The following is a 22,286-nucleotide window of genomic DNA, read 5'->3' on the forward strand; positions in this document are numbered from 1 at the left end:
TTTTTTGTTAAAAATGTATCTTTTTTAGTTTAAAATTTAAATGGTATTGAATTTACTTACTTGGTTCAAAATTAATTTTTTGGTTCAAGATTCATCATTGAAATAAAAAATTATTTTTTTAAAGCATAACTATCTTTTTAAAAATTGTTTTTATTATTTTTTTAATTAGTTTGAACCATAATTTAAAGTTTCCATTTTTTGTTAAAAATTAATATTTTTTAGTTAAAAATTGCATTTTTTTCTTTAGATTTGATGTATTCGGTTGAAAATTTGTCGATTTTAATATAAATTTTTTTTAAATTTTAATTTTAAATTCAACTACTTGACAAAAAATTTATTTATTTTGCTGAAAATTCGTTTTTTTTTAGAGAAAATAAAATTTTTCGGTTAAAATGTAATAGTTGGTTGGACAAAATTCGATTTTAATTCAGGATTTAACTTTTTTTATCGAAAATTCATCTTTTTGTAATTTTTTTTGGTTGAAATACAGAATATTATATTTTACTGCAAAGTTTTTTTTATGAATTTGAATGATAATTTAGCGTTTCCATTTTTTCGTTAAGAATTTAAATGGTATTGAAGTTATTTACTTGGATCAAAATTCATTTTTTGGTTGAAGCTTCATCATTAAAATGGAAAATTCATTTTTTTTTAATGTAACTATTTTGTCGAAAAATGTTTTCATTATTATTTTTTTTTTTTTGAAATTTTTTTTGAATGATAATTTAAAGTTTCCATTTTTAGTGGAAAATTAATATTTTTTATTTAAAAATTGAATTTTTTTCATTTAGATTTTATGTCTTTTATCTTTTTTGTTTGAAATACAGAATATTACATTTTGTTGGAAATTTGTTGCTTTTCTATTTGAAAATGAATTTGTTTGAATGATAATTTAATGTTTCCATTTTTTGTTCAAAATTTATCTTTTTTTTTTAGTTAAAAATTGAAATATTTGGTTGGAAATTTGTGTATTTAATTTAAAATTTATGTATTTTATTGAAAATTCCTCCTTTTGGTAGAAAATATAAATTTATGATTAAAAAATGAAAGTGGTTAAAAATTAAATCTGGTTGTTAGGAATTGAACTGTTTGGTTAAAGTATAAATTTTTTTTTTGAGAATTCGCTTCTTTTTTTACTTTTTTGAATTTAAATTAAAAATTTTTTTTGATTGAAATATTGAATATTACATTTCTTCTTAAGAATCTATCTTTTCCTGTTGATAATTCAATTACTTGGTTGAAAAAGAAACTATTTTTAAAAATTATAGTTTCTTTTTGGTTGAAAATTAATTTTTTTTAATAAAAATTTAACATTTCCGTTTTTTGTTAAAAATTTATCTTTTTTAGTTTAAAATTTAAATGGTATTGAATTTACTTATTTGGTTCAAAATTCATTTTTTGGTTGAAGATTCATTATTGAAGAGGAAAATTCATTTTTTTGTTTGAAATGTAATTATTTTGTTCAAAATTGACTTTATTATTATTATTATTTTTTTTGTGAAAATTATTTTGAATGATAATTTAAAGTTTCTATTTTTGGTTGAAAATTAATATTTTTTAGTTAAAAATTAAATTTTTTGATATAGATTTTAATTATTCGATTGAAAGATTGTCATTTTTAATAGATTCTTTTTTTTTATTTTAAATTCAACTACCTCATTAAAAATGTATGTATTTTGCTGAAAATTGGTCTTTTTTAAAGAAATGAAAACTTTTTGTTTAAAAAATTGAACTATTTAGTTCGAAATTTGTTTCATATAATATAATATTTTTGGTAAAAAAGTTGCCTTTTTTGGATGAATAAAACTTTTTCGAATTTAAAAAAAAAACCTTTTTTGTCTGATACATCGAATATTGCATTTCTTAAGAATTTATCTTTTCTTGTTAATAATTCAATTACTTGGTTGAAAAAGAAACTTTTTTTTTAATTATAGTTCTTTTTTGGTTGAAAATTAATTGTTTTAAATAAAAATTTAACATTTCCATTTTTAGTTAAAAATGTATCTTTTTTAGTTTAAAATTTAAATGGTATTGAATTTACTTACTAGGTTCAAAATTCATTTTTTGGTTCAAGATTCATCATTGAAGTAAAAAATTAATTTTTTTGTTTGTTTGATATGTAACTATTTTGTTAAAAAGCATTCAACTATTTGGTTTAAATATCAGAAAGTATGTTTTTTTTGTTGAGAATTCGTCTTTTTTGGATGAATAAAACTATTTTTAATTTCAAATAAAAATTTTTTTGGATGAAATATCGAATATTACATTTCTTGTTGAGAATTTATCTTTTTTGCTGAAAATTAAACTGTTTTTTTGTTGTTGAAAATGTAAATATTTTATTAAAAATCATTTTAGTTTTTGTTCAGTTGACAATTATTTTTTTAACTTAAAATTTTACCTTTCCATTTTTGGTTGAAATCCTTCCTTTTTTAATTGAAAGTTTATGTTTTTAGTTTAGAATTAATATATTTGGTTGAAAAATGTTCTTTTTTAGTAAAAAAAAATATTTTTCTTGATTTAAAATTGAACTATTTGATAAAAAATTTACGCAGTTTGCTGAAAATTCGTCTTTCTGATAGAAAATTATTTCTTTTCTTTTGAAAATTCATCTTTTTTGTCAAATTAAACTGGTTTTTATTTAAAATTAAACAATTTAGTTTTTATAACTGTTGCATTTTTGAAGAGATTTTTTTAATTTTTACAAAGAAGTCGAATTTTCAATAAAATACACATACATAAATTTAAATCAAATTGTTCCATTTTCATCTGAAAAATATAAATTTTCAAATCAAAATGTATAAGTTAAATTTTCAGTTGAAAAAATAATTTTGAACAGCAGCAAAAAAATGAATTTTTTGCAAAGAGTTCCACTTTCAACAAATGAATCTAATTTTCAACTAAAAGAGATGAATTCTCAACGAAAAATATAATAATCGATATCTCAACCAAAACAGATTCATTTTTAACTAAAAAATTTCATTTCTAATCGAAACAAAAAAACAATTTTCAAACAAAAAAGACAAATTTCTGAATTTTTAAGCCAAAAAAAGAACTTTTTAATTTTTAACTACAACCGCTTAATTTTCTACAAAAGAGATGCATTTTTAATTTAAAAAAAGTTGAAATTTCTACAAGAAGAGAATAATTTAAAAATATTGTGTTACAAATCAAAAGCTTCAATTGTTGAAAAATTCTTAATTGAAAAGTTTGCCGGACAAATAATGTTTGTAGAGAAATTTCAATGAAAAATTATTCAGCATTTTTCGCTTTCGATAAGAAGTAAATTATTGTAAATTTTACCATTTAAAGTATTTTATTTTTAAACAATTACATATTTTACACATTTTTACAAATTGTAAAATTTTAAATTGTCAGTTTAAAGTTTCAAGCGTGTATTTAAATAAATAAAAATACATAAAAATTGTTAAAATTGAATGAAAATAAATTAAAATTGAATCTGTTCAAATTTTGACACTTGCAAATAAAAAGGTTTCCATTTTGTATAATAATTGTACATTGAAAGCCTTCATGAATAAAATTTATATTAGATAAATTCTCTTAAAAAGTTCGTGAGCGCAATTTTCAAATTATTATCGTTTAAATTGAAAAATTGCGTGTTCTGTGTTGCAAAACGGAAAATAATCGATATTTTCCTCATTTTCGAATTAAAAATTGATTTTAAACAAATTTATAGTAATATTTTACTTTTATTATAATTTTTTCCATCATGGAAATGATTTCTAAACATATATTCGTAATAAATATAAAAACGTAAAATTAATAGATTTTTTATATAAATTAAAATATGAATTACTAGGATAATTATGACATTTTGTTTTTTGTAAAAAAAAAAAAAAATATCGAACAGTTATTTTGACTTATAATTAATAAAATAAAAATAATTAATTTTCAATTTTAGATTTTCATTTTCAGACGTTTTTTTTTTATTGAAAGAATTAAAAAATGCCGTTTTTAAATGTAGAAGCTTTTTAAGAACTGTGAAAAGCTCTAAAAGAATAAAAAAAAACATGTTCTCAAGATTCTTAGGGAAATTTAAATTCATTTTTTCACTTTGAAAAATTAATTTTGAGACAATATCTAAAAAGATTTAAAAATATTTTAAAAATTGTCTCAAATGAATTTGGAAGATTTTAAGGAAATATTTTTAATTTGCAGAATTTTTCTTTTTAATTTTAGGAAAGATTTTAGGAAAAATTCAATTAATTAAAAAAATGTTTAAAAGTGCTCAAAAATTTTCAAATATAATTAATATTGAAAAAAATGTAAAACAACATGTTGATTTTTCAACATTTTGAAATAAAAATAATTGAAATTCCAATTTAAAAAGTGTTCATTTTATCTAAAAAAAAAATATTTATCCCTCCATTTTTATTGTTTTCAGCTTGAAATGAATTGCAGCTCAGTTTTTATTACTTAAAATGGTACAATTTTTAGGTTTAGAGTTCGAATTTTTTAAATTTTATTGACCGTGAAAAATGTTTGCGAACCGAGAAAAAACCGGGAATTTTTTTCATTGACGAAAACGGTCACCCTGAAATTTTTTTTCAGAATCCAGTGTCAGTCAGGGAAAGTTCAGTTAAGCCGGAATATCTCTCACCTCAACGAATCCAAACCACAAATACTCTTGTGAAAAAAAAGGATATCGTGAGTATCATATTCTTTAAAAAATTGTAGTGAGTAACGCAAAATTTTTTGTATTTTATCGAAAATTCCTCTTTTTTGCTTGTAAAAGTTAACTATTTTGTTTAAAACGCATTTTTTCTTAATCTAAATTCATATTTTTTGCTAAAAGTGTAATTTTTTGTTAAAAAACTAATCTGTGTTGGTTCAGGATTAATTTATTATATTGCAAATTTTGTGGTTGAATTTAACTTTTTTTTATTTTTTAAAATAAATCTTTTTTGGTTGAACTATCAAGTTTTACACTTTTATTTAAAAATTTGTCTATTTTGGTTGAAAATTTAACTTTTTAACTAAAAATGTAATTATTGCATCTTTGGCTAAAAATGGGTGTTTTTTAAGGCCAAATTAAAATATTTGTTTGAAAATTCATGTATTTTTGTGGAAATTATTGGTAGAACATTCATTTTTTTGGTTAAAATTTCATTTTTTGGTTTGAAAAATCTTAATTTTAATTTTAAATTAATTTCTTCGGATGAAATTGTACCTATTTTGTAGACTTTTCTTTATGAAAGTTAATTATATTAACTAAAAATGTAATTATTACAATTTTATGGATTTTTTTTTAGTTGACAATACAAATAATGTGTTTAAAATTCACGCATTTTGTTTAAAATTCGCTTTTTGTAGTAGAAAATTCATCTTTTTGGTTGAAAATTAATTTTTCGACCCAAAATGTAACTATACCTTTTTTGTGCTGAAAATCGGTCTTTTTTAATTAAAAATTTAAATATTTGATGGGAAATTCAAGTATTTTGTTGCAAATTCTTCCTTTTTGGTCGAAAATTACTTCATTTTAATTTAAAATTAATTTCTTTGGATGAAATTGTAACTATTTTCTGGAATTTTTCTATGACAGTTGATTATATTAATTGAATACAACTGACGTGTTAAAAATTCATCCCTTTTTTTTAATTCTTATTTTTTGGTAGAAAATTACACTTTTTGGTTGAAAATTAATGTTTTAACTGAAAATGTAACTATTCCATTTTTTGCTGAAAATGGGTATTTTTATAGTTTAAAATTCAAATATTTTATTGAAAATTCATCCTTTTTGATATAAAAATCATAATTTTAATTATTATTTCTTTTTTTTTTAATTACAAATTCATCATTTTAATTTAAAATTAATTTCTTTGATTGAAAGTGTAATTATTTTGTAGCATTTTTTACGACAGTTGATTATATTAATTGAAAATGAAATTATTACATTTTGAATGAATTTTTTTATTTGACAATATAACTAATGTGTTTAAAATGCATGCATATTGTTAAAAAAGATTATTTTTTGGTAGAAAATTAATCTTTTTGGTTGAAAATTAATGTTTTAACCGAAAAATAAATTATTCAATTTTTGACTGAAAATCGTTATTTTTTTAGTTTAAAATTCAAATATTTTAGCAGAAAAATCATGTTTTTGATTAATATATTTTTTTTATTGCGAATTAATCATTTTAATTCATAATTAATTTCTTTGGATGAAAGTGTAACTATTTTGCAGATTTTTTTTATATAAAGTTAATCAGATTAATTGAAAATGTAATTATTGCATTTTTTATGTGAATTTTTGTTTAGTCGGCAATAAAAATAGTGTGTTTTAAATTCATTTACTTTATTAAAAATTAGTATTGTTCGGTAGAACAGTAATCTTTTTGGTTGAAAATTAATTTTTTATCTGAAAATGCAATTATTCAATTTTTGGCTGGAAATTGGTCTTTATTTGGTTTAAAATTAAAATATTTTATTGAAAATTCGTCCTTTTTTGGTAGAAAATTCATGTTTTCGATTAATATTCAACTTTTTTAATTACAAATTCATTATTTTAATTTAAAATAAGTTTCTTAGGATGAAAGTGTAACCATTTTGTAGATTTTTTTATTCAAGCTAATTACATTAAATAAAAATGAAATTATTACATTTTTATGGTAATTTTATTTAGTGAAAAATGCAACTAATGCGTTGAAAATTCATTTTTTTTTTATAAAAAATTAATTTTTATTTGTCAGAAATGAATGTTCTCAACTGAAAATTCATTTTCCATTTTTGCTTCAAAAATTGGTCTTTTTTAGTTTAAAAATTCATCTTTCTTGATAGAATATTTTTTTGTTTTGTTTTAAACTTCATTTGTTTGGTTGAAAATTCACCTTTTTAATTTAAAATTAATTTCTATGAATGATAGTAGAATTGTAGAATTGTAGAATTGTAGAATTTTTATGTGAAAATTATTTATATTGATTGAAAATGTAATTGTTACATTTTTATGTTATTTTTTTTAGTTAACAAGACAACTAATGTGTTTTAAATTCTTGACCTTTGTTAAAAATCCGCCTTTTTCACTGAAAATGAGTCTTTTTGGTCGGGAATTAATTTTTTTAATCGAAAATTTAACTTTCATTTTTGGGTCAAAAATTGGTATTATTTAGTTTAAAATTTAAATGTTTAGTGGAAAATTCATTTATTTTGTTGAAAATTCATCTTTCTTGATAGGATTTTTTAAAAAACTTTATTGCTTTATTTGAAAATTAAACTGTCTTTTTGAAAATTCGTTTTTTTCTTTTTGAAAAATCTTGTTGTAACTGAAAATTTAACTATTCCTTTTTTGCTTCAAAACGTATCTTTTTTTACTTTGTAGAAAATTCATGTGTTTGTTTAAATTTCATTTTTGGTTGAAAACTCATCATTTTAATATAAAATTAATTTCCTTGCAGGATAGTGTAACTAATTTGTAGAATTTTTTTATAAATGTTAATTATATTATTTGAAAATGTAATTATTTCATTTTATGATTTTTCTTTTAGTTAGAAATACAACTAATGTGTTTAAAATTCATGCAGTTTCGTGGAAATTCCTATTTTTTGGTACAAAATTAATGTTTTTGGTTGAAAATTAATTTTTTTAAACCGATAATGTAACTTATATTTTGGCTGAAAATTGGTATTTTTTAGTTTAAAATTTAAATATTTAATTGAAAATTCATCTTTCTTGACAGAAAATTGGCCTTTTTTGGTAGAAAATGAAAATTTGTTCTTACAAATTAATTTTTTGGTTGAATAATCATAATTTTGGTTGAAAATTAATATCTTTTTGTTGTTAAAAATGCATGTATTTGATTGAAAATTCGTCTTTTTACTGAAAATTCAACTATTTCATTTTTGGTTGAAAATTGATATTTTTTAGTTACAAAATTAATGGTTTTCAAAATTTGACTTTTTTGGTAGAAAATCAATCTTCTTTCTTTAAAATTGATCTTTTTGGTTAATAAATGTAACCTTTTTTTGAATAATTTTTTTATGTTACAAAAATTAATTTTTTATAATAAAAATTGAACTATGCAGTTTAAAAATTGTAAACTCTTATTCTTATTTTAAAGGTAAGTTTGCCAAATTATTGTTATATTTTCAAAATTTTTGGCTCAGATTTTATTTCTGGGGTTAAATTTGATAGAAAAAAACCAAAATTTAGCAAAAATGTGCTAGTTAATTTTTATAATTAATCTATTGAGTACATTCCTTATTTGAAATTTGACTCTTTTTTCTCCCAAGTTTATGGTAGAAAAAATTTTGATTTCATATTATAAAAATTAAAGCATTTTATCAACAGTTGGAAAAAGGGGCGTTTTAATAATTTAAAAATTATTGTATGTATTTTAATATGTTATTTCAAATTACAATGAAAATTAAATTAAATTAATTAAATAATAAAAATTTTAAGTTTTAACAGTTGAGATCTTTTAAGTTTTAAGTGTTTAAAATTAAATAATATGAAAATAAAGTGCTTTCAATTTAAAAGTTTGAATAAAAAATAATTCCAAGTTTAAAACGTTTGAAATTAAATATTTTTTGTAATAAAAGCTTAAATGTTTTGAAAATAAAAATAAAATAAAAATATGAAATTAAAGCGCTTGCTCTTAAATAATTATTTACTCGGAAATTAAAAATGCTCCTTTTTTCATTTTAAGGGGCTACTGAAAAATCTCAAAAAATAAAAATCCTGACACTATAAAATAAATTTTTTTCAGAAATTTTCTATTCTGAATATTTTTTTTCAGCGTTTTATAGTTTCGGGAATTTTATTTATTTATTTTTTTTGATTTTTTAGTAGTTCCAAATTTAATTTCCAAAAATTGACAGTTTTAAATTCAAAATGTCTCAATTAAGAATCAAAAAATAATAATGTACATTAATTAAAAAAAAAATTTATTTAAAAGATTTTGATTTTGAAAGTAGTAAAAATTAAAAATTCTTTCACAATTTATGGGAATTCTAATAGAAAAGATTCGAATTTGGAGAGGAATAAAGTTGAAATTAAAGAACTTGGAATTCGAAATTGAAATTAACAATTTATTAATACTTAAAGAGTTTTATGAGTTTCATTTGATCTGATTTCTCGCCTCGAATTATATTTTTTTCTTTCCCAAAAAATCGGGACGGTCCGCGCAATTCTATATATATATTTTAAATTGTCCTGAAAAAGACTTGGAATTTTGAGATAAAAATTCTCTAGCAATCCTGACTTAAAAAATGGATTTGAATTTTTATAATGCCATAAAATGTTTTATTTAATATGCCTTATAAATAAAAAAAAATGTTATGCGCAAATAAAATTTGCGATTCAAAATTGGTTTCAGGATCTACTTTCTAACACGGAAAGAATTTCGAACGCTGAGGAAAAAAATACTTCGGATCTTGAAAATTCTTTCGAGTCTATTGATATCGAAGAAGATAAATCCGAGGATTATTTAATAACTTTGGAGGTATGTTACAACTTTTATTATCTACTATTTTATATTATTTACTATTTGAATACTTTTTTTCAGCGATGACAAAATCTTGCTTTTATTTCAACAACAAAAATACACTAGACACTATTTTTTAATCAAAAAGACGAATTTCCAACCTATAGTAATTTTTCAGTCAGTAAATTTAAACAAAAAATCATCCAAAATGTTGAATTTTCAACTAAATAGTTAAATTTTCAACCAAATAGTTGAATTTTTAACCAGTAAGATTCATTTTCTAGCAGAAAAAATAACAAAATAGTTGAATTTTGAACCAAGAAGATTAATTTTCTACAAAAAAGAAGGAATTTTTAATAAATTACATTAAATTTTAATTGATGAATTATTAGCTTATATTTTTTTTGGTTTGTAAATTTTTTAACTAAATAGTTTAATTTTTAAAACTTAAATAGATCATTTTTCAACAAAAACTGTAGCAGGTATATTTTCATTTATGAAATTTAATTTTCAATCAAAATTTTAAACAATTCTGCGAGATAATTTAATTTTGTACCAAATAATTGCATTTTATACCAAATTGTTGAATTTTCAATAAAAAAGACGAATTTTCTACAAAAAAACTAAATTTCCAACAAAAAAGTTAACTTGCAATCAATCGATTGAATTGTTAACAAAATAATTAATTTTTGAGTTAAAAAATTACTTTTTAACCAATTAGAAAATGATTTTTCAACTAAAATTATAAATCTTCATTTAAAAAAAAAGAATTCTGAAGAAATTAGTTTGTATTTAAATAAATAGGTTTAATTTTAAACACAAAATCATAAACATTTACAAAAATTCGGAAAGCTCGTATTTTAACAAACAAATATTTTTCTAAAAAATAAAAAGCAGTTAGATTTAAGAAATGAAGACAAATTTTCTATCGAAAAGGTTGAATTTTCAACCAAGAAAATTAATTTTCTACAAAAAACTTTGAATTTTTAACAAATTACATCAGTTTTCAAATTAATATTTTGAACAGTGTGTCGTTAGTCCGAATTTTATTTTATTAATTTTTTAGATTATATTTGTTTCATTTCAACATTTTTTAAGCTAAATAGTTGAAATTTTAAACTAAAATAGACCAGTTTTTAAACAAAAAATTTAGCAGATATATTTTCATTTGGGGGATTTAATTTTTAAAAAAATCTATAAGACAGTTTAATTTTGTACTAAATAGTTGCATTTTCGACAAAATTTTTGAATTTTCAAGTCAAAAAGACAAATTTTCGACAAAAAATTAAATGTTCGACTTTGAAAAAAACTCCAAATTTTTCAGTTAATTAAATTAAGTTTTCATCTGAAGGAACACGAATTTTAAACTAAAATAATTAATTTTGAACTAAAAAAATAAACTCTTAAGAAATTAGTTTGAGCTTCAATCAAAGAGTTGAATTTTAAACATAAAAAGATGAATTTTTAACAAAATATGGGAAAATTTATATTTAAACAACAAAATAATATGATAAAAAATCAAAAGCAGTTAGATTTTACAAACGAAGAAAAAGTTTTCTTTTGAAAGAGACGATTTTTTACAGAATACATCAATTTTTTAACCAAATGGTTGAATTTCAACCAAGAAGATTAATTTTCTACAAAAATTTTAATTTGTACGAAATTACGTAAATTTTCAAATTAATGTTTTGAACAGTTTCAATCCAAATCGATTTTTTTTTAACCAGACATTTGCATTTTTATCCAAAAAGAGGAAATTTCTACAGAAAGAGATGAATTAAAAATTTTTTTTTAACAAAATAGTTATATTTTCAGTTTAAAAAATAACTTCCTAACCAAAATAAAAGGATTTTTTATCTTAAATTATAAATCTTTAAGTCAAAAAAGGAACTTTTAAGAAATTAGTTTGACATTCAACCAACACCTTTATTTTAAATATTATTTATTTAATTAAAAATTTTTTTAAATTTAGTTAGTTATTTAAAAAACTTTTTTTTCATTTTTTTTATCTTTATTTTATTTTAAATATTTATCTAAATTTCTTCTCTTCGTCTTTATCTAAATACTTTATTCTTAACCGAAAATAACGAATTTGTAATCAAAAATATTAGTATTTTCTTATTCAGTCTTATAAATAAAATTTTAAATAAACATTGAATTTAATTTTTAATACATAAAAAATGTTATGACACTATCTTGACATTATTTTTTGAAATTGCTGACACTGTTTAAACTATTTTGGATCTTTAAAGTCCGAGGCCTGTAGATACGTTTAGTAATTATTTATTATTTATCAATCACCGTAAACTGAGAAATATTCAACTTTTTTTTTTAGAATCCAGAGTCGAACACGGAAATAATGTCGAAGCAGATAGATGTGAATAGTTTGGATTTCGAAAATCGTGTGGAATTAGTTTGTATCGGAGAAAATAACGAGGCGGAGAATTCGATACCTTTGGAGGTATAACGAGACTTTTATTATTTTATTTTTATATACCTGCACTAATAATTTATTATCTTGATTGCCAAAAATGCGAAATATTTATATTATTATTTTTTATTTATTATTTATTTTATTCTATTATTATTATTTACTATTATTATTTCATATTTATGTATTTTTAAAATTTATATTACATGTTTATTATGTATATATTATTTACTATTCATTTAATTATTTAATTATTGTTATTTATTATTATTATTTTAATTTCATATTTATTTATTTATAATATTTATATGTACTATTCATTTAATTATTTTATTATTATTATTTATTATTATTTTAAATTCATATTTATTTATTTAAAAAATTTATATTACATTTTTATAATATTTATATTTATTATTTATTTAAAAAATGTATATTGCATGTTTGTAATATTTATATTTACTATTCATTTTATTATTTTATTATTATTGTTATTATTATTATTTAATATTATTATAATTTCATATTTATTCATTTTTAAATTTATATTACATGTTTACAGTATTTATATTTATTATTCACTTTATTATATTGTTATTTTTATTAATTATTGATTAATTATGAATGATTATTTAATATTATTATAATTTCATATTTATTTATTTAAAAAATTTATATTACATTTTTATAATATTTGTATTTACTATTCATTTTATTATATTATTATTTTATTATTATTATTATTTATTATTATTACAATTTCATATTTATTTTAAAAATTTATATTAAATTTTTATCAGAATTATACTTATTATTTATTTAAAAAATGTATATTACATGTTTGTAATATTTATATTTACTATTCATTTTATTATTTTATTATTATTTAATATTATTATAATTTCATATTTATTTATTTGAAAAATGTATAATACTTTTTATAATATCTATATTTACTATTCATTTTATTATATTATTAATTCATTGTTATTACAATTTCATATTTATTTTCAAAATTTATATTAGATGTTTATAATATTTATATTTACTACTCATTTTATTATTATTATTCACTTTATTATATTATTATTTTATTAATTATTGATTAATTATGAATTATTATATAATATTATTATAATTTCATATTTATTTATTTATTTTTAATATTTATATTACGTTTTCATAATATTTATATTTACTATTCATTTGATAATATTATTTTATTGTTATTATTTATTATTATCATAATTTTATATTTATTCATTTTCAAAATTTATATTTATTATTTATTTTTGAAATGTATATTACATGTTTATAATATTTATATTTTCTATTCATTTTATTGTATTATTATTATTATTATTTAATATTGTTTTAATTTCATATTTATTTGTTATAAAAATTTATATAACATGTTTATAATATTTACATTTTTATTTTCTTTCAGAATTCATTGTGTATAACAGACAATACTGTTCAACTTAAATCTTCTTCAATTAAACGAATACTGAAGAAATACAGTAGTGTCAGAAAAAAGAATATCGTAAGTATATTTTTTAATACAAAAAAGAATTTTAATTAACAGTTAAATTGCAGTTTTACAATAAATGAAAAATAACCATTTTTTAAATATATATCTTTTAAATTATTCACATTTAAATAATAGTTTTTAGAATCAAAAGTTACCACAAACGGTTAATTTTTGTTATTTCTATTAAAAATTGCAGCTTCTCTTTATAATCTCGATCCTGCAATATGGCAAATTTCACATGGAAAGTTGACACTTTAGAGAAAACATTTTTTGCGGTTCAAAGTTAAACTGCTTAGTTGAAAATGAAACTATTTTGTTAAAAGATTATTTGTTTTGTTTTTAGTTAATGTTTCACAATTTTAGTTAAAAAGAATTTTTTGGTTTGTTCAAAATTTAACCATTTTGTTGAATATGTTTTGTTGCAGATTAATTTTTTTTAACTGAAAATAACTATTCCATATTTGGTTGAACATTAATGTTCCTCTTTTGAAAATTTAGCTATTTGGTTGGAAATTCTGTATTTTGTCGAAACTTTGTCTTTTTTGGCAGAGTATTAAAAATTCATTTCTTTGGTGGAAAATTTAACTATTAGGTTGAAAATTCCTTTACAGATTCAAAATTTAGTCGAAAATTCATTTATTTTGTTAAAGATCAATCTTATTTGCCAGAAAATTAATCTAACTGGTTGATTTTACATTTGATAGAAAATTTATGTATTTTGTTTAAAATAAATCTTTTTTGTTAGAACATTAATCTTCCTGGTTGAAAATACATTTTTTTTTGGAAAATTTAACTATTAGGTTGAAGATTTATTTAAAAATCCAAAACGTGATGGAAAATTCATGTATTCTGTCAAAAATCAATATTTTTAGTAGAAAATTAATTTTTTTGGTTGAACATTCATTTATTTGATTAAAAATTAGTTTTTTTTACTGAAAATATTTTTTTCTTCACTGAAAGTTGAACTATACCAATTTTTTTGTGTGGAAATTTATCTTTTTTGATAGAAATTTAATGATCATGAAATCATCTTTGGAAATTCATATATATTTTGTTTGAAGTCAATATTTTTTTGGCAGAAAAATAATCTTTTTGGATCGACAATTAATCTTTTTTATTAAAAACTTATCTGCTTTGATTGAAAATTTAACTATTTTGTTGAAAACCCATCTATTTTGTTGAAAATTGTGTTTTTTTGGGTAGAAAATTAATTTTTTTAGTTACAAATTCAACAATTGGGTTACAAATTAAATTTTTCTTTGATAATTCATTATTTTACTTAAAGCTTAATTTCTTTGCTTAAAAATTAAAATTTTTTTGAAAATTAATTTTTGTTTTTTTTTTGAAAGTGAATTTTTTTTCTGAAAATTTAACTATTCGCTGTTTAGAAATTAGATTAACATTGATCTCCCTCAGTTGAAAATTCATCTATTTGATTGTAAACATCTGTATTTTATTGAAGCTTCGTCTTTCGTGGTAGGAAATTAATTTTTTTAGTGAATAATTCACACTTATGGTTGAAAATACATTTCTTTGGTTGAAAATTAAACTTCTAGGTTGAAAATTCCTTGAAACATTAAAAATTTAGCCAACAATGGATGTATTTTTTTAGAAATCAATCTTTTTTGGTAGAAAATCAACCTTTCTTTTGAAAATTGATTCCTTTCGCCAAAAATGTAACTAGTAGGTTGGAAATTCCTTGAAAAATACAATATTTCTTGGAAAATTCATGTATTTTGTTAAAAATCAGTCTTTTTTGTTATAACCTTAATTTTTCTGGTTGAAAATTCATTTCTTTGGTGGAAAATTAAACTATTAGGATGAAAATTCCTTGAAAAATAAAGGATTTAGAGGAAATTTAATTTATTTAAAAAAAAATCACTCTTTTTTGGTAGAAAATTAGTATTTCTGGTTGAAAATACATTTCTTTGGTTGAAAATTAAACTATTAGGTTGAAAATTCCTTGAAAAATTAAAAATCTACTCAACAATGGATGTATTTTTTTAGAAATCAATCTTTTTTGGTAGAAAATCAACCTTCCTTTTGAAAATTGATTCCTGTCGCCAAAAATGTAACTAGTAAGTTGGAAATTCCTTGAAAAATACAATATTTCTTGGAAAATTCATGTATTTTGTTAAAAATCAGTCTTTTTCGTTATAAAGTCAATTTTTATGGTTAAAAAATTCATTTCTTTGGTGGAAAATTAATCTTTTAGGTTGAAAATTCCATGAAAAATAAAATATTTCTTGGAAAATGTATGTATTTTGTTAAAAATCAATCTTTTTTGTTATAACGTTAATTTTTCTGGTTTAAAATTCATTTGTTTGGTGGAAAATTAAACTATTAGGATAAAATTTCCATGAAAAATAAAGGATTTAGAGGAAAATTAATTTATTTTAAAAAAAATCAATCTTTTTTGGTAGAAAATTAGTATTTCTGGTTGAAAATTCATTTCTTTGGTGGAAAACTAAACTTTTAGGATGAAAATTCCTTGAAAAATAAAGGGTTTTATCAAAAATCCATTTATTTAAAAAAAAATGAATCTTTCTTTTTATAAAGTTAATTTTTCTGGTTATAAAATTAATTTCTTTAGTGGAAAATTCATGTATTTTGTTCAAAATCAATCTTTTTATGTAGAAAATTAATCTTTCTGGTTGAAAATTCATTTCTTTGATGGAAAACTAAACTATTAAGATGAAAATTCCTCGAAAAATAAAGCATTTAGTGGAAAATTAATTTATTTTTAAAAAATGAATCTTTTTTGTTATAAAATTAATTTTTCTGGTTAAAAAATTAATTTCTTTAGTGGAACATCCATGTATTTTGTTCAAAATCAATCTTTTTTGGTAGAAAATTAGTATTTCTGGTTAAAAGATAATTTCTTTGGTGGAAAATTAAACTTTTAGGATGAAAATTCCTTGAAAAATAAAGGGTTTAGTGGAAAATTAATTTATTTTGTTGATAATCAATCTTTTTTGTTATAACGTTAATTTTTATGTTTGAAAATTCATTTCTTTGGTGGAAAATTAATCTATTAGGTTGAAAATTCCTTGTAAAATAAATATTTCTTGGAAAATGCATATATTTTGTTAAAAATCAATCTTTTTTGTTATAACGTTAATTTTTCTGGTTGAAAATTCATTTCTTTGGTTGAAAATTAAAATATTATGATGAAAATTCCTTGAAAAAAAAAGGATTTAGTGGAAAATTCATTTATTCAAAAAAATGAATCTTTCTTGTTATAAAGTTAATTTTTCTGGTTATAAAATTAATTTCTTTGGTGGAAAATTAATCTATTAGGTTGAAAATTCCATGAAAAATAAAATATTTCTTGGAAAATTCATGTATTCTGTTAAAAAACAATCTTTTTCGTTATAAAGTTAATTTTCTGGTAAAAAAATAAATTTCTTTGGTGGAAAATTCATGTATTTTGTTAAAAATCAATCTTTTTTTTATAACGTTAATTTTTCTGGTTGAAAATTAATTTCTTTGGTTGAAAATTAAACTATTAGGATGAAAATTCCTTGAAAAAAAGGATTTAGTGGAAAATTCATTTATTTAAAAAAATTAATCTTTCTTGTTATAAAGTTAATTTTTCTGGTTATAAAATTAATTTCTTTAGTGGAAAATTCATGTATTTTGTTCAAAATCAATCTTTTTTGGTAGAAAATTAATCTTTCTGGTTGAAAATTCATTTCTTTGGTGGAAAATTAAACTATAAGGATGAAAATTACTTGAAAAATAAAGAATTTAGTGGAAAATTCATTTATTTAAAAAAATGAATCTTTATTGTTATAAAGTTAATTTTTTCTGGTTAAAAAATTAATTTCTTTGGTGGAAAATTCATGTATTTTGTTCAAGATCAATCTTTTTTGGTAGAAAATTAATATTTCTGGTTGAAAATTCATTTCTTTGGTGGAAAATTAAACTATTAGGATGAAAATTACTTGAAAAATAAAGGGCTTAGTGGAAAATTCATGTATTTTTTTAAAAATCAGTATTTATTGTTATAAAGTTAATTTTCTGGTTAAAAAATTAATTTCTTTGGTGCAAAATTAATCTATTAGGTTGAAAATTCCATGAAAAATAAAATATTTCTTGGAAAATTCATGTATTTTGTTAAAAATCAATTTTTTTTGTTATAACGTTAATTTTTCTGGCTGAAAATTTATTTCTTTGGTGGGAAAATAAACTATTAGGTTAAAAATTCCTTCAAACATGAAATATTTAGTGAAAAAAACCATGCATTTTATTAGAAATTAATCTTTTTTCTTAGAAAATTAATCTTTCTGGATGAAAATTCATTTCTTTTGTTGAAAATTAAACCATTAGGTTGAAAATTCATTTAAAATTTCAAAACGCGATGAAAAATTCATGTATTCTGTTAAAAATCAATACTTTCAGTAGAAAATTAATGTTTTTCGATGAAAATTAATTTATTTGAATAAAAATTAGTTTTTGTATTTAAATTAATTTTTTTTCAACTGAAAATTAAACTATACCATTTTTTTTAAGTTTATCTTTTTTGATAGACATTTAATCATCATGAAATCATCATTGAAAATTCATATATATTTGGTTTAAAATCAACCTTTTTTTTTTTGTAAAAAATTAATCTTACTGGCTGAGAATAAATTTCTTTGGTAGAAAATTTACCCCTTAGGTTGAAAATACATTTAAAAATTCAAAATTTAGTTGAAAATTCATGTATTTTGTTAAAAATCAATGTTTTTGTAAAAAATTATTCTTTCTGATCAAAAATTCTTTTCTTTGGTTAAAAATTTAACGATCAGGTTGAAAATTCAATTAAAAATTCAAAGGTTGTTTGCAAATTCATGTCATTTGTTAAAAATCAATCTTTTTTACAGAAAATTAATGTTTCAGGTTGGAAATTAATTTTTTTGGTAGAAAGCGTAACTATCAGGTTGAAAATTTATTTTAGAACTCAAAATTTAATTGAAAATTCATGTATTTTGTTAAAATTGAAACTTTTTTCAAAGAAAAATAATTGTTAAAATTCATTTCATTAATTGAAAATTAGTGTTTTTTAATTGAAAATTAATTTGTCAACAAATATTTTTTCCATTTTTTGTTGAATCTTTTTTGATAGACATTTAATTTTCATGATGAAAATATCTATTTTGTTGAAAATTTGTCTGTCTCCTGGTAGAAAATTCATCTTTAAACCGAAAAAGATAAATTCTCAACAAAAAATGTAATAGTTCAAGTTTTCTCCAAGAAAAAAATTTCATTTAAAATTAAAAAATATTAGAATTTGTCAGAAAATGAAAAATTTATAACAATATTTTAAAATCCTCAATCAAAACGATTATATTTTTACCAAAAGAGGCGAATTTTCGACAAATCCGTTTAATTTTTTACCCCCAAAACTTTAATTCTCAACAGGAATTTTGATTTCCATCCAAATAGTTGTATTTTTAAACCAAAACGTTTCAATTTTCAGCTAAAAATGTGCATTTTTCATTTTTTGTTAAATATGAAAGTTCCAACAAAAAAATGCATTTTTAATCCCAAAAGATTAATTCTCCACGCAAAATGTAATAGTTGATATTTCAATCTAGAAATATTTTTATTTGATATAAACAGCAATTGAATTCATAAAAAAATACTACTTTTTTATTTTCTGGCCATTTTTAAAAACTGTGTACCCTTTAAAATGCTTTTAATTTTTATTTTAGAATTGATTTTTCAAAATAAAAAATCCAGTTTAAATTTTTCCATAAATTTTGAGAAAACTTTTTTTTTTATTATCTTGAAACCATAATAAATTCTTAAAAAGCTTGTTCTATCGTAATCTTCAAAATTCAAAATTTAATTTTTAATTTATTGAAAACCTGTGAAAATTTAAATTATTTTGGAATCTTTTCAAAACATTATAATGTCATTTAACATAATCCAATGTAACATTTTTTAAATCATGCGAAGTTTTACAAAATCCTTTGAAAATTCCATACATTTTTTTTACATTTTTAGAAATTTTTTCAAAATTTTTATTAAAAAATAATTTTTCAAAATGCAAAATCATTATAAATTGTCCCAGGAATCTTGAGGAAATTTATTTGTTCTCTTGAAACCTTTAAAAATTCAAAAAGTTCTAAAAAAGATTCTAATTTTTTTTTAATAATCTTCAAGAGTCTACATTTTGATATAAATTTGTTCAAAAATGTTGCTCCTAAATATTCTGCATTCTTTTCCGAAATTTTAGGAAATCATTTGAAGTGTTCCGAAAACCTTTTCAATTATCTCTAAAAATTTATTTATCAAAATAAAAAATCGTTTCTAATTTTCCTATGAATCTTAAAAAAGTAATATTATTATTTTAAGGTATTTCATAATTCTTAAAAGCCTTCTATTATTTCGAAATCTTGAAAAATCTACATATTGTTTGATATTTTATTAAATAAAAGAAAATATTGATCTGGAAAAATAAAATATTTTCAAAACTTCTAACACTTTTTAATATCTTTTAAAATAATACAAAGTAACATTTTTGTAAATCACACAATGTTACAAAAATACTTAAAATTTTTTTGCGTTTTTAGAAATTAAAAAAAAATTGTCCTTAACATTTTTTTCAAATTCTTCAAAAGTCTACATTTCGTTTTAAATTTGTTAACTTTTTTTAAGTTTAGAATAATTTTTGTGTCTCTAAAAAACTTCTAAATATCTCTTAACCATATTTGATTTTTTCAAAAATGTTGTTTTCTTTCTAAATCGAAATTTTTTGCTTTAAAATCTTTACATTCTTTTCCGAAATTTCAGGAATTCATTTGGAGTGTTTAGATTTTTTAAATAATTTTCTTTAAAATTATATTTTAAAAAATATAAAATCATGAGAAAATTTCCCATAAATCTTGAAAAAAATTATTGTTCTCTTAAAATGTTTCAAAATTCTAAAAAAGCTTTTTTCAAGATTTTTAAATATCTGCACTAAAAGTTTAAATAAATTATTGCTTTTTTAATTAAAATCTTGTTCTTGCATTGTTATTTTGCATTACGAAATATATATGTTTTTAATTATTTTTATTTTCAATTAAAAAAATAATTAAAAAAAAAATACATTGGACATCCAAAACAAGTTTTTAAATTTATTTTTATATATATTTTGTTGGAAATTTTATTATCCGGGAGTTTGAAAATTCAGCAATATTATAAATTGTCGAGAATTTTCCAAGTCTGGATTTTTATATTTTGGAACTTTCATAATTCCGGGAATTTCCGTTTTCGAAAATTAACTTGAAAGTTTATTTCATTTGTCATACTTTGCCATAAAGAAAAAAATATTGTTAAATAATTTTTATTATTTTTTAAATAAACTTTTTAGGCCTGAAAGGCGACCTGAGGCCTGAATTAGTAAAAATAATTTTTTTTAAATTTAACAAGACATAATTTACAATATATTTAGGTTCATCAGAAGGAGGAGAAACCCGACATTTATACATTCGAAAATTTGCAAAAAGACATGTTGAAAAAGTTACCTAATAATTGGAGTTCATTAAATTATAACCGATGCAGAGTACTTTTAGGACAATGGAATGAGTTGGGTTTAAGTTCTAAGAAATTGGCTATCGATAAGGACATGTCTTCAAAGGTAGGTAACCTAATCTCAATATTTTACTTTTAATGTATTACTTTATGAATTTTTTATTCCGAAAAACCTTATTTAAAACCTTATCAAAAAATATAGAAATATTTATTCATGTGTTATTATATTTTTTTTATATTATATATAATAATTTATTATTTTTAATCTATAACGAATTTTGAATTTTGTAGGGTTATACAATTTGACTTTTTTAAGCTTATACTTTTTTTTTTAATAATGTAGTTCCAAATAAAGGAGATAATTTTTTCGAGCGAATCGTTATGTTTTGAAGCTTGTAATTATAATTATAACTATTTATGCAGATAATTATAACAGGCTAATTATAAATAATAAAAACTATATTGACAAAATGAAAATATTTAGAAACAGTTTTATCTGCTATTTCGAAGCATCAATCTCATATTAATTAATTTTTAAAAATCATGCTTGGAACGCGAAATTGTTTATATTTTAATGTAAGAAAAAAACTTGTATAATGTGGAGAAAATATCGAGAGAAAAAAATCACACAAATGCTAAAAAACTCCTTATATCAAGTTTAAGATAAATATGTAAAAATGTAATAATTTTGACCACCATATTGGATCCGCTATTTTAAATTTCCAACTTTTGACATCAAAATATAAGTCAGCGACCCTAAAAGTCCCCTAATACAAAGTTTCAGACAAATATTGAAAAATTTGGCAATTTTTGCAACCATATTGGATCCGCAATTTTGAATTTCCAACTTTTGACGTCAAAACATTAGTCAGCAACCCTAAAAACTCCCTTATACCAAGTTTCAGACAAATATGTGAAAATTTAACAATTTTGACCACCATATTGGATCCGCTATTTTTAATCTATCATTTTTGGCGTAAAATTCAATATCAGAGATCCTAAAAATCCCTTCATACCAAGTTTCAGGGAAATATGTAAAAATTTGGTAATTTTAGCAAGTCATATTCTATCCGCCATTTTGAATTTCCAACTTTTGACATCGAATTCAATATCAGAGATCCTAAAAATTCCTTTATACTAAGTTTCAGGTAAATATGGAAAAATTTAACCATTTTTGCCACCATATTGGATCCGCTATTTTGAATTTCCAACTTTTGACATCAACATATAAATCAGCAACCATAAAAACCCCCTTATGCCAAGTTTCAGATAAATATGGAAAAAAATGTACAATTTTGTTAGCCATATTGGATCCGCTATTTTGATATTATAACTTTTGATGTCAAATTTAATATCAGCGACCCTAAAAACACACTTTGTAG

General features: G+C 20.1%; 1 protein-coding gene across 3 annotated transcripts in view; it reads left to right on the forward strand.

Annotated features, from left to right (window-relative positions):
• LOC117169231 overlaps positions 1-22,286 on the forward strand; it is a 43,619-nt gene that overhangs the window by 18,680 nt on the left and 2,653 nt on the right. For all 3 annotated transcript variants that reach the window (XM_033355498.1, XM_033355506.1, XM_033355514.1), the window contains 5 exons: positions 4,570-4,665; positions 9,329-9,454; positions 11,772-11,897; positions 13,315-13,410; positions 20,825-21,010. In XM_033355498.1, coding sequence (XP_033211389.1) covers positions 4,570-4,665; positions 9,329-9,454; positions 11,772-11,897; positions 13,315-13,410; positions 20,825-21,010 — 630 coding nt within the window. The remainder of the gene's footprint in view (positions 1-4,569; positions 4,666-9,328; positions 9,455-11,771; positions 11,898-13,314; positions 13,411-20,824; positions 21,011-22,286) is intronic.

This window comes from Belonocnema kinseyi, chromosome 1, assembly GCF_010883055.1.
Source record: "Belonocnema kinseyi isolate 2016_QV_RU_SX_M_011 chromosome 1, B_treatae_v1, whole genome shotgun sequence".
NCBI classification, from domain to species: domain Eukaryota; kingdom Metazoa; phylum Arthropoda; class Insecta; order Hymenoptera; family Cynipidae; genus Belonocnema; species Belonocnema kinseyi.